The 13358-nt window shown below is 41.1% G+C and overlaps 1 protein-coding gene across 1 annotated transcript; it reads left to right on the top strand.

Annotated features, from left to right (window-relative positions):
* The first annotated feature begins 636 nt into the window (after positions 1 to 636).
* Positions 637 to 9354, top strand: LOC110986333 (melatonin receptor type 1B-B-like). Its single transcript, XM_022248119.2, has one exon. The coding sequence runs from the start codon at positions 1299 to 1301 to the stop codon at positions 2343 to 2345; it is 1047 nt and encodes a 348-aa protein (XP_022103811.1). The 5' UTR covers positions 637 to 1298; the 3' UTR covers positions 2346 to 9354.
* The last annotated feature ends 4004 nt before the right edge of the window (positions 9355 to 13358 follow it).

Genomic DNA, 13358 nt, shown 5'->3' with positions numbered 1-13358 from the left:
GTAAGTTTGTCTTAAAATACTGTTCCAAAGAATGAACTTTTGATGAGGCTTAGGCAAATAAAAAACCCCGTTCCGGCTATAAATTGGGAAAAAAGAGGGCTGAAAATCAGCAAAGATTTGTGGTGATTGATGCATTATGTTGAAGGTTCATGAAGTAAGAATGTGCAGAAGACGCCAACACAAAGCTTGTTAAAGGCCCACTTTCACTCAATTTCAAGAAATGGTGTCCTGCATTGCACGGTGGCGTAGAAAGGTTTGGGGGGTAAATTGTAATTTTTAAGGAGTAAAGAACTGTAAAGTACCTGTAGAAATACTTTTCAAGGTCAGGAGATTACTATGTTTATGGCGCAGCTGAAATTAAAAACAAATTAAAAAGGCGGAAAAGGGAAAAATGACAGAGAAAAGGCCTAAATATTGCCATGTGTCTTTTGTACTGAAGTTGTATGCAACATTGCTATATTGTACTTAGATGTATTCACAATTGCTTCTGTAAAACTTTTTTTACTGACAAAAATTCACGTGTCGTGAGGACCCAGCGCACGTGTTTCAATCACGCGTCGTACCTCATGCTTCGTCTCTTGTGTCATTTCTCGCGCCAAGAGTCTGTTGTTGTCTTCATGGAATATTTATGTAAATCATTGTAGCGGATTGATTATCACGCGCCGTGCTGCAGTCAAGTTATTTTAAAGACATGTTGCCAATGAACAAAACATTCAAGGACTAGATTTCCCTGACGTCGTCAGCGAGGTGACCGTCAGTTCGATGCACATCGACCAATGATATTACAGATCCAGATGATGAGCTGTATCCACCCGAGCCGCTGTTCCTCCTTGTCAAGGTATAAAAAGTCGAGCTTTGCCCACTGCATCGATTGCAGTTTGATTAATCCTATTGTCTGTTGGTACACGGTCGGATCTCGTTATGCTGACGGTCTTCTAACAATGCTCTTTGAGTCAGTCTCGAAGATTGTTCTTGGTGGCGTGCACTCCCCAGCCACGGAACATGCACAATAAACCTATAGGATTGTAGCTGTTCACCATCGTAATTACCCTGATGCTCAATCAACTGTGTCGTCGTTGAAAGATGTATGACTATCAAACAAAATTATCATAAAGCTAGTCGCAATACGTGTCTATACTGCAGGGTCGAGGTGAGAGCATTAGGGGATAGTTATCTTCCGAACTGTCACAGCACGTACCGCCAAAGACCTAGCTAATTCAATCATCTGATATTTTCAATAAGCTTACAAAGGACCTGTTCAGTATATTCTTGCTCTCAAACACCAGGGACACAAGAAAATGGGCACCCACAGCTACCTTGACATTGCCACAACCGTCGGTTACGAAAGCGAGCCAGCAAAGGCGCCGGGTATCGCATTAGCAGTGTTTCTCGGGCTGGCATCTCTGTTTGGCGCGGCGGGCAACGGTCTGACCATACTCGCGGTCGTCATTGACCGCAAGCTCCGCTCGCAATCATCCAGCTTCCTGATCGCCAACTTGGCCGTTGCTGACATGGTGGTCTTTGTGGTCATCGAGCCATTCCTAGCCTTTAGTACGGCCACCACTACCTGGCCCTTCAGCAGGCCACTCTGCGCTGCATTGGGAGCTCTTGTGATACAGCACATGGCGGTGGCTGTATGTGGCATGACGGCTGTAGCCGTTAACAGGTATTACAGTGTGGTCAAGCGTACCAGCTATCAACGCGTATTCACCCGTCGGAAAACCCTCGTAGTGTGCTTGGCCACCTGGTTACCTGGTCTACTTCTGATTCTTCCACTAGTTACCAACCCTTTCTTTGCCGATTACAGTACCTATTTCGGCATATGCATTATCACTTCGCAGAACATCGCAATAGGACGGGCCATATCTGTATTGACGGGTCTACTCATTCTTATCGGCATCGTCATCAGCTTGCTTTGCTACCTTCGCATCTACAAGGAGGTGAAGGACAGCCGGCGACGAGTCAAGTCTCTGGAACCTTTGCCTGACGATACTCGCCTACCCGGAGGACAGCACCAACCCCCTGGGTCCCATGAAAACAACATCTCACGGAAGCCCAACCCCAAGCAGCAGATCAACCAGACTGAAATCGCCATCTCTCTCAACCTTTTCATGGTATTTACCGTGTTCTGCGTCTGCTGGACACCCATCACTGTTCTCATATTTGTCCTGGATGCAAACGACAGACATTTCCATGATCAGTCTGATTTAATTCCAGACTGGGCGTGGCAGACTGCTTACAAGATGGTCCTTTTCAACTCCTCATTCAACATCTTCATTTACGCCTGGAGAAATCGGAACTTCAGATCGGCTTACGCCAAACTTTTAAGATGCCCAAGTAGATAAGTAGGACGTTCCTTTCCTACAAATTGCTCGAAATTGCTCGAAATTTACTCGATATTGGTCCGTAAAAGTGCGTAGCATCATATTTATTACCATTTCAGCTTAAACACACTAACCCAATTGACGACAAAAATAATTAACAACGATTATATGCTCACTGAGTACAAGTTCTTGTTTTCGTATTTATTTTGTCTTTGTATTTCACTATCTTTCTCCACGTATTTAATTTTAACACCACCGTATAGTCTGCATGACACTTCTTATTTTTGTTCATTATGCACAAAAGATAGCTGCAGGCCCTACTCCTTTGTCACGATCCTGGAAGTATTTGCTATATTTTTACTACACACGTATCCGTCTGCACTTGTATGCGGCGATCATACCAATTTCCACTTAGCTTCTAGTTTGCACCATTCACTTCGTCCATTGCCGTACGCAAGGTCACTTGATGTGTAAACCACTTTCAAGTTTTCTCCATTTCCTGGACGGTCTTGATCTAAGCGTGTAATCCCTGTCGTTGTTGTTGTAGATTAATGGCACATGCGGCAGACTATTGCCCTGCGTGCCACAAGCAGTGTAGTCAGCGTCACTCGGAGGTTGATTGGATAATCATCTCACATTTTGTAAAAAAAAACACACAAATGAAATAGAGAAGACATGCAAGAGAAATGTATCGAATAGTTAAAGGAGTCTGCATGAGTGAGTGTTGTCAAGTTAGTAGAAGTCTTCTCCAAACAGATGTACATGTATGTGTAAACAAGAGACCTTATAGTGGAAAGGAGGGGGCTTGAAGAATCCTCCAGACATTCAGTGCCTCGTGAAAGGGATCCTGAAAGGTCGACCGTTTCCCAGCACTTTAAGGGCCCCGCTGGTTTGTTCACAGGTCCGCATACCTCCAGGTGACGATTGGTGACGATGGCACCGAGTGTCTGGTCAGTCCTCCCCGCCCCATCCTGTACATGTCGCGGGGTCTCTGCTATATAGTAATATATGTATATGTGATGTAGGCACCAGTTTTTGTAGAAAAAAATTCTCAGCAAAATATTAGTTCTGCCAGGAATCAGAGTCAATTTTATGATTCGGGCAATAACTATATGTTGTTTGAGCTTGGTTGCATATAAATTACTGAGATTTGTGCGTCTTAAGTGTAGAGGGGGTTGTCCACATTCTATTTGTAATTTGGTAAGAGATGATCCATAAAGTGCCCCAGTGCATATTTTAAGTGCTTTGTATTGAATACTGTTCAGTTTATTTTTGTATACAGGAGCAGCTGAGTTGAAAGCCTCGCTTCCATATTCAAGAACAGGCTCAATGAGCGTTTTATACAGGTGAAGCAGAGTACTGCTATCAGCTCCCCAGTCAGTTCCAATGATACATTTGAGGAGGTTGAGCCTATTTTGACACCTAGAAATTATGTTCTCTATGTGGTCTTTCCAAGTTAATCTGTCATCAAAGACAACTCCTAAGAATTTAGCAGTTGGACAGAAACTTTAGAAAGAAACTTTAGCACCACCTATGTTAAGATTTTATTGATGTTCCTTTTATGTGAAGAGAACAGCCGTGGTTTTGGAATCCCCATTTGTCACACCAATCTTTTATGTTGTCGATGTTTTGCTGTACTTTTTGAGTGATGTAATTGACATTGCGGTTTGTTTTCCAAATTGCAGGGTCGTCAGCATATTGAGACACATTAACACCATTGATTGAATCTGGCGGGTCATTGACTACTATATTGAACAAAGTAGGGCTAATAACACTGCCTTGGGGAATTCCGTTGTGAATATTGACTGGATTTGAAAGACAACCATTGACATTGACTTGGATGGTTCTCTCCGACATAAAATTGTAAATCCATTGAGTGATATTACCATAAATTCCAAGTGTATGTAGTTTTGTAATTATTCCCATAGGCCAGAGGGTGTCATACGCTTTTTCTAGATCAAGGAAGACAGCCAGAGTGCTTTCCTTATTAGCGAAACCTTTGTTAATACAAGATTCCAGACCGATAATATCATCTTTAGTGCTCCTCCCTTCCCGGAAGCCACATTGTGATTATTATGTAACTTATGTTTTTCATGATAGCAGGTGAGTCTATTATTAACCATACGTTCCATTATTTTATAAATAGTAGATGTGAGAGCAATGGGACGATATGATTTTGGGTCAGAAGATTTCTTTCCAGGTTTCAATATGGGAAATATGATGGCTTCTCTCCAAGTAAACGGATATTGCGATGTATAGCAAATCAAGTTAAAGATCTGTATTAAAATCACACGACTTTTCTGAGGAACATGTTTGATTATGTCATTTGTTATGCCATCCTTACCATTTGGCGGAGTGAATAGCTTCGTTGAGCTCAACCATATTAAAAGGTCCATTAATGATGTTATCATCATTCTCAACTGAATTTGTATGTAGCTTATCTTCAACATGCTTCTTATTTTCTTCAAAGGAAGCATTACTGACTTTACTATTACTGATGTCAGCAAAGCTTTTAGCTAGAATATCAGATTTACTTCATTAGTAACAAAATCATCACCGTTGCAATGACAGACAGGAATGTCTGTCCTAGGTTGGGATTTAGTAATGCTTTTTATTTTGTTCCAAATAACTTTACTAGGGGTTTGGTTATTTAATAGTATTGCAGAAATCTTTCCAATCACCCTTTTTAGCCTGTTTTATAGTTTTCCGAGCTATTGCGCAAATGTGTTTATACGCTATGAGATCTGAAGGTTTTTGTAAAACCTTTTAAGGGCTTCTTTTCTGTTTGTAATAGCCCTTAGGCAGTCCTCATTCCACCAAGAGGTAGGATTTTTATTTGATTTGTGAGGAGTAGTTTTAGGGATAGCATAATCAATGGCTTTAGTTAACTGATCAACGAACTTGTTATAGGTTTCTTCAGGATTACAGTTATGAGTGGGCTCAGTGATGTAATCATTACTTGTAGGCCTAAGCACCTTCAAACTTATCCCAATTAGCTTTCTTTAGAGACCATTTTGGGTTATAGGAACGTTTAGTAAAGAGGCATTTTTTGTTAATATCAATTAACACTGGATGATGATCACTGCCCCATGTATCATCCCAAACTCTCCAGTTGCTATGAGCAGCCATATTAGCAGTAATAAGAGTGATATCGTTGCACGATGTAGTACCCTGTGGAAGGTTGATTCTAGAACCAGTACCATCATTGATGCAGACAAGATTGTTATCATCCATGAGGTTTTCAATTACGCAACCATTACTATCAATCTTTTTACTTCTCCACAGATAGTTATGACCATTAAAATCTCCACAAAATCTCTTTGGTGATATGATTTCCAAGCTCAGTAAGATGGGTATTTGCAATATTAGGACAAGGGTTATAAGCATTTATAATGGTAACCTTGCGCTTATCTTCAGAATAAATGTCCAAAACTTGAAATTGAAAGTTAGTATTATTGTTGATTTTATTACAGAAAACAACTTTAGTAGCAAGACTTCTTTTTGTAAAAACAGCACAACCTACTCCAGTTTTTTGGGAGTATCATGCCTGACCTGTCTATGTACATTATAACCTGGTATGTTGACATTTTTGTCTTTTGTTAACCAGGTCTCCTGAATACAAATAACATCAGGTTTTTCTTTCCAGTTAAAGTTTGAGATGTGATGTTTCAATTCATTTCCATGGGCAAAAAGAGATTGGGCATTCCGCTGTAGAATACTGAGCATAAGGAGAAGTATAATACTCGTGGTTTTTTATTTTCTCCCTTTGAGCAACTAGATTTTTTCTGAGCTGATTTAGGGACTTGAGAAGTGGTGTTCTGTGTAGGTTGTTCTTTTTGATTCAGTTTAGTATGGGAAGATTTGTTAGCTGTTTGGGTGTTGTGATGTTGTCAGAATTTGTGGAGGAGTACTGTGTCTGCTCTGTTTCTCCTTTGTCTTTGAGGTTTGAGTCGATTGATGGAATATATGTTGAATTAGCTTTTTTATTTCTGATTCACGACTTTCTTTGTTTTTCATCGATTCCCAAATTTGTAGTTCTCCAATGAGCAGTTCGGACAGCGAGTTGTCTGCCTGCAAGTATGTTGATGTGGAGTCAGTTTGACAGGCGACTGAAGTTTTGTCCGTTTGAAAGCCAACATCTTTGGTCTTAATAACGAGCGGTTGCAATACTGATTTCTTAATATTTGTGCTTGTGGGCGTTGACTTTTGTGAATTTACTTTTTCTATATTTTCATCACGAACAATTCTTAGCAGTTTACACGTAGGAGTAGGGTATGATGACTCATTAGCTTTGTCTGTATGCAGTGTGAAATCCGTACGTATCGTTTTTGCCGCCTCTGCATATGATACATTATAGGTGACTTTTCTTGGATTTTTCTTTCTTGCTTGAAGGTATTACAGCCAGCATAAAAGCCGATGCGTGTTGCTCGCCACATCTGCAACATTTCACTGGTTCCTTTTCATCACATTGGTCATACGAGTGTGCCCACTACATCTGACACATCTAGTTTTGCTATGACAAGCATTTGCAGTGTGACGCAGACGTTGGCAGTTGAAGTATCGTATGACTGGAGGCATAAACGGCTTTACATTGAAGTGCTGATAACCAAGGGGAATTTTCTAAGGCAAGTTTGGAGAATTGAATGTGAGACAGCTCTGATAGACTGTTTCTGCTTTGCCCATTTCTTTTGGATGTTAGTCTGCGAACCTCTGCGAACCCCTTCTTTTTTACATGCTTTAAGGATTTCTTGATCCGTGATCTCAAGGGGAACGCCAGAAATAACGCCCTTGCTTTGTGTCTCAGATTTGGCAAATTCGGTCACGTGGTGACTGCCCACTGGCCTAGTTTGGTGATTCTTTTCAGTTTGGATCCCTGGCCTAGGGAGTGACACTTCACACTAATGCCGCCCTGGTTTGCTTTGTTTACATTTTTTATGATGTCCGAGCCTACAGTATTTAAGGCTTTTGCTATTTTTATGGGATTTACTTGGGCGAGTTTTACATCAGGTGAATTGATGATAACAATGGTAGGATTTGCCTGTGTGGTATATGTGTTGATATTTCTTCTTTTCTGCGGTCTGAAATAAGTGCTATCATCAGAATTAGTGGTGTTATTACTTTGGCTTTCTGATTTCGTTCTTTTCCTAGAATTACATGGTCTAGATTCGGCTTCATTAACGTTGACAATATCTTCTTCACTATCATCATTCTCTACTTCCTGTGCTTGGCTCATTAGTATACTAATGATGATCGTTGTTGGACAATGAGTTTTTATCTCCATATTGTGACAGCTGTTGTTGAGAAAGCTGGTCCCATGCAAGCTCGTCCTGATCCTCAGAACTGTCGAGGGAACTCAGGCGCAAAACCGAAGTTAATTGCAAAGCAAAATTAAGCAGCTAAGCAAGAAAGAAACGGGAGCGCAGACAGACAATTTTGCAAAAGCAAAGCAGAAGCTTGGATACGGAGTAATTCTCACCACACGTGGCTAGCTCTGACGTCCTGAATAGGGCAATAAAGGCACGTCCGTACGGCTTCAAAGCTCAGCAAGGTCTCTGAATCCCTGTCACCGATCATGCTTGAGGTCATGTTGTAGTTCTTAGTTTATCTAGTACAGTACGTCATTCTTGTAATAAATACTATTAAATACTTAAGACGTTAAAGGGCCCATGAAAAGTAATTTGTATTTGTTAAAATTGAAATTGTATGTTTTTAAAAGATACTCAGTATGTAAAAGTGTTTTGAGTAATTTAGTTGGAGAAAAATTAAAACTTTTTTTGGCGAAATGGCCCCGCCCCCGAGAGGTACCTCATTAACATAGAAAATTTGCATATCTGTGACGTACTTTGAGGAGACATCGTCGCATCGCGCACACTGCTAGCACGTCAATGCATGTCTTGGGCCGAGTGCCGAAAATTCAGTCCCGATTTTTTGAGTGAGTTTAGAGATCATGCCGACCAAATTTGTTGCTGCAGCCTGCAGGAACACTTAAAAAGATTGGACAAGCCTGCATAACTCCAATCAATCGAAGCGAAATTTAGACGAATTGGGACATCGAAAGTCAGGCTGACCAGAGCTAAATGGCACGGTCAGGACTTACAGTGAGCTCCGAACTGGGAAGTGCCCAGATCTAGCCACTTTGTTTTCTTCCGTACAAGTTCGACGCGTTTGGGATTAGATTTAAATGATTGCTGAAGCCAGACGCCATGCCCACGATCTTTGGGAAATCAAAGAAAGCCTGTTCAAAGTCAAAGAGGAGCTTTCATGAAACACGAACAACCAAAAAAAAAAAATAAAAAAGAATAAAATGCTTCCAAATCGGCCCGGGCTATTCCACTTATTATAGTAGTGTATAATTACCGATACGGTGGTCGTTAATTAAATACCGCATGTGCACATGCTTTCACAGGGCTCGCGGGCATCGTGTACATGGACATGTACACTTATGATTGCACTTCACCAAATACGCGCCCATCTTCATGAATATTATTCATATGAATTCAACCCTTGCGGCTTAATCGTAATTTCATTTTGAAAGCTCTCACATGGTCACAATACTAGCAAAAATATTCCTTACCTGCATTCCCCAATGACGTGAGAGGTACACGTGACCTCAGAGGCGGCGACCCTGAAATACGTCCCACTCGTACTCCAAGAAAGCCGCGTCTTGTCCGTAATATTTGTCGACCCTCATCACGCCATCGCTGTACCAGATCCTCATCTACCACTCACTGTTCCCGCCTCTACGTGAGAAACTTGGCCAAGTAGTGCTAGAGGTTAGTGTTTGTAGCTCCTGATCACAGGGTCGGGGTTCTAATCCAGCTGGTGGCAGCATGTTGTGATGCCTCTCTCCACCCAGGAGTGAATGGGCACCTGTGGCGGAGGGCAGACATGGTAACGTTTGTCAGTTTGTGTCGAAATGGCAGCATTGGGCTACTGTATTCCCCAGGGTGGTTTCAGGAAAGTTCATATACGGCGTTGGTATTTTATTCAAGGCATCAACTTAATGTCAGGAAATGGAAAATGCATTTTTTGTGTGGGTTATCTTCCTTTTCTTAATCTGCTCCCTTTTCCAAGGATATTTTCTAACCTTATGCAACCCAAATGGAACCATTTGTGGAAAGCCATGATGGAGGTCATATTGTTTACCCCACTTGCTAACCCAGTCCATTGTTTTAGGGGAACTTTCCCACAGCCCAGACCAAGTATTTTTAGAAACAGAATGTCAATTTCCATTGTTTGGGAGATTTATCAAACTGGAAGTTGCAGGTTGTCAGGACCTGGGATCACATCTGCTAATCCTGCTGATTAGCAGATGTAACCCTGCTGATTAGCAGAGTTACACAATGAGCCTTCAAAGATCTGACCAATGGGGAAGCATATGCAAATCAAACTTTGAGGAAGGTTTGGTCAAACTTGCGAGTGACCACTCATATTCTTGATGGAAATGTCCATCAAGAGGCCCTAAAGGGCATTTAAAGGCCCTACATGTATGCCACGGTCAGAATTCAGTCTGCACCACCTCCCAGCAGACCACTGGTCAACAGCCGGACACTAAAGTCTACACAGTAGCCATAATGGGATGAGTTGCTGTCCTTAAATATTTTCTAGTTGTAATCTACCAGTGTGTAACTTCATTTTAAATTTATTTTGATGTCTTAGTATTATAGACTGTGTTACTTCTCATGTTGATGGACTTGTATTGCTTAATTGCTTGTTTTTATGATCACAATCCCAATCATTGAATTCATCTCAAGTTATTTTATAGTGTATTTTCCTCCACTTGTCCTGATTATGCCCTTGTTTGGCACACTTGATTCAACAGTGCCCATGTTTGTGATTGATGATGTTTGTACACCTTGTAAGGATAAATTTCTGTTCTATTATATTGCTCAAGTGCCATCTGTCTCAAATTGTGTCGAGGCAGATGTAGTAGGGGAGAAGCTTAGCATATCCAGCCTAAGGTTAGCTCCTGAATTATATTGTATATTTATACTCCAAGCAGTATCAAGCTTTGACTTTTGCAAGTGTCTTTACATGATTTTGTATGCCAGATTTCAAAGTTAGTACATGTATATGCTCACCAACAAAGATTGAGAGTTTTTACTTTGTGTGTGCTAAGTCATTTTATGATGTGTTATGTGAAGACTGTCACTCTACAAGTACATGTAGATGTTTTGGTTTGAGGACACAGACTGTCTACCTAAGAAAGTGTTATGTAATTGGTCACATTCCTTCAGTGGTCTAAATTGTTGAACAGCTGTGTTTTGGTTCAAACCACAGTGTATGACCTGTGACCTTTTTACTACCAGTGCGTGTACACTCTATTTGCACCATGCGGTGTGTGTAGTAAGTAAATGCTGTATTATCTACATGTGAGTAAATGTGTTACTTTCCTAATATTACAGGGGTCCGTCTGTCGACCCACCAAATTGGTCCGTCTGTCGACCCATCAAATCGGTCCGTCTGTCGGCCCATCAAACTGGTCTACCATTTAATCAGTTCGTCGACTCACCGATCAGTTTATCAGTCTGTCAACCTTATTATACCGAGGAGAGCTTCAATAAAGATTTTGTCAGTTGTAGAGCAAAGACAGAGACAGTGTCGTCGTCCGTTAATTACGGTCGTATCATTGAGAACCTTGTGCTTGCGGCGCAGAAACCTATCCGGCAGCTGGCTGGATAATACGACATTAACACATTTTGGATGTAAGCGGAGAAGTTGTCGAGTGGTAGACCGTGCCCGAAAAATTATTAGCAAGTTTATTGAAATTCGGTTCACTGTTGTCTACCTCGTAATACATGAACATGCATGCCCCCTTTTTGCAAGACAAATGCATTTTCAACAATATTCTAACATTGGAAAAAGCAAACTTAACCAAACAACAAACAAAATAAAAGACTTTATAATACTTGGGATCTTTCATATGATTCAAAAGTCAAGTTTTGGCATATGGTACTGCATTGTTTCATTGCACGAGGAATAAGGTGTTGATCGTCAACCTATTCAGAAAGGTCTATTATTCTTAAGAGTGTACAGCAGTTTACTGGCCATTCTTTAAAAAATTGACAGATCAAATTTGACTTGATAGACACAGAAAAAGCAGTTGTGACCGTAGCCCAAGTGTGCATCCTCGCGGCCTTTTTAGCAGCAAAGGTAATTCCAAGCAAGTCACCCCCACTCCAGATGGACTGGAACTCCGCCTACATACATGGCCAAGTTTAACCAGCGACCATTTATTAACTACTGTGAATTTTGCCTGGTAACAGAGCATGGCAAAATTATGACCTTATCTTTCGCATGTATTAATTTTCTTTTTTCTTTAATTATTTTGTTCAACTTATGTCCGAGTGTATTTCGAAGTTGTCAGAAGGTACGAGTAAACCCACTCATGATGTTGTTTGTGTTCCTTAGATAATATTTTAGAGAGATAATCTGTCACTATACCTTCGGCTATTGAAAGACGATGGGTGTGAGCAAAAATACCTGCAGGCCAAAATGTTCCCTTAGCCACGGTTGTCGCTAGACCAGTTTAATTGGGATGGGGTTTCAATTGGGACAGCACCATGATTTCGATGACAAAACTGACTGAGTTGAAAGTTACACAAGTGAAATTTATGACGTCACGGCAAGTTAAGGGCAGATCCAGAACCAAAGTTTTAGGGACTGGAGAGTGAGGCTAAATTCGGGGGCAGATAAGAAAAGGAAATCAAATAGCCCCAACCATCGTTAGTAAATTTGAAAAAGGTTGGGGGCATCTTTACTCTTGGATCTTCCAGAGAAAGAGTTCAATGTGTTTTGGTCTGCATTATGGGGGGGGGTTGCATAATTTTTATTTGTTTGTTTGTATTTTTTGTTTGTGTGACTTTTTCGAGGGGTGCTTCTATTTGCTTGGTTGCTCTCAAAATCAGTATCAAGCCTACCGCATCGCTAAACTTAATTTACTCCATATTATTCCATTTATAACGGATCCCATTTCTCCACAAGATATCGATTCTATCCGACTAGCATTCAATTCGCCCTCTGTATTTTTTATGGAGTGGGAAGATACCCATGTATCTAGCTGCTTGGGCATTTTTCTCTCCCGCAAATTATTTCTAGTGCTCATAAATATGTGGGAAGGCACAACTTCTGAGTAATGGCATCAATATTTTTCCTTGAGTTCTTCTGTTGAGCCGTTTAACTGCCCAGGTAAAAACTGTGGTGCGTGTCCAGACGTCAACCACTTTACGTACAAAAGGTCCATAGTGTATAAAGGTGTCAACCATGGCCATATTTGTTTTTGCCATTTGTATCGATACAAAGGAGTTGCTAGTTGGTATTTTGTAACCTTCGCTAGCAAATCGGTTTATCCAAAGGAAGTCTTTAATCCCTTATTGTGTATGGTGGGATCCCCATTCAATTCTTATTCCTCAAGAAAAGCATTTCTGGATTATTTGTGTGTGTGAGTTTGTTTCTGCATTCAATTGCGGACCTTGAACAATAGAGGACAATAAGGTCCCCGATTGACAGAGGGTCCCCGATTGACAACTGTGTACAAAACATATGGGTGGTCTTGTAAAAAAGTTGAAGTACAAACAAAAGAGGAACAATACGGGGTCCCCAGTTGCAGGCAAATACACACTTGTGTGTGTGGGGGGGTCCACTTAGTAGCAGCGTCCGCGTGTAGGGGTCATCTTCTGTGCTCCGACCAAACCAAGCACGACGCGTTAATACGTTAACCGCGGGATTGAAAAAAAACCAATTCTTAAATGAGTATGCACGTCCTCCATAGAGCATACATTGTATAAGGAAAATTGTGTGCTGACACGTCATCCGGCGACAAGTGGTTAAAGATGCACAAGGAACAGATACTGCACAGTAACATCTTGCACCAAGACTAATTGAAGACCTTAATTTATACAAACACCCTGTGAGAGTATTTATCCAAAGTGCTTTGGCGGGAGGACTATCGAAATGCGCACCTTATCTCCACGCAAAACTGCCTGGACTCACAATAATCAGCCCACATGGGTCATTGAAGCCATCTGTGGACAT

The sequence above is a fragment of the Acanthaster planci genome, linkage group LG01 (assembly GCF_054643075.1).
Source record: "Acanthaster planci isolate LZ-2023a linkage group LG01, COTS_SCS, whole genome shotgun sequence".
In the NCBI taxonomy this organism is placed as follows: domain Eukaryota; kingdom Metazoa; phylum Echinodermata; class Asteroidea; order Valvatida; family Acanthasteridae; genus Acanthaster; species Acanthaster planci.
This window is presented reverse-complemented; position numbering and strand designations above follow the sequence as displayed.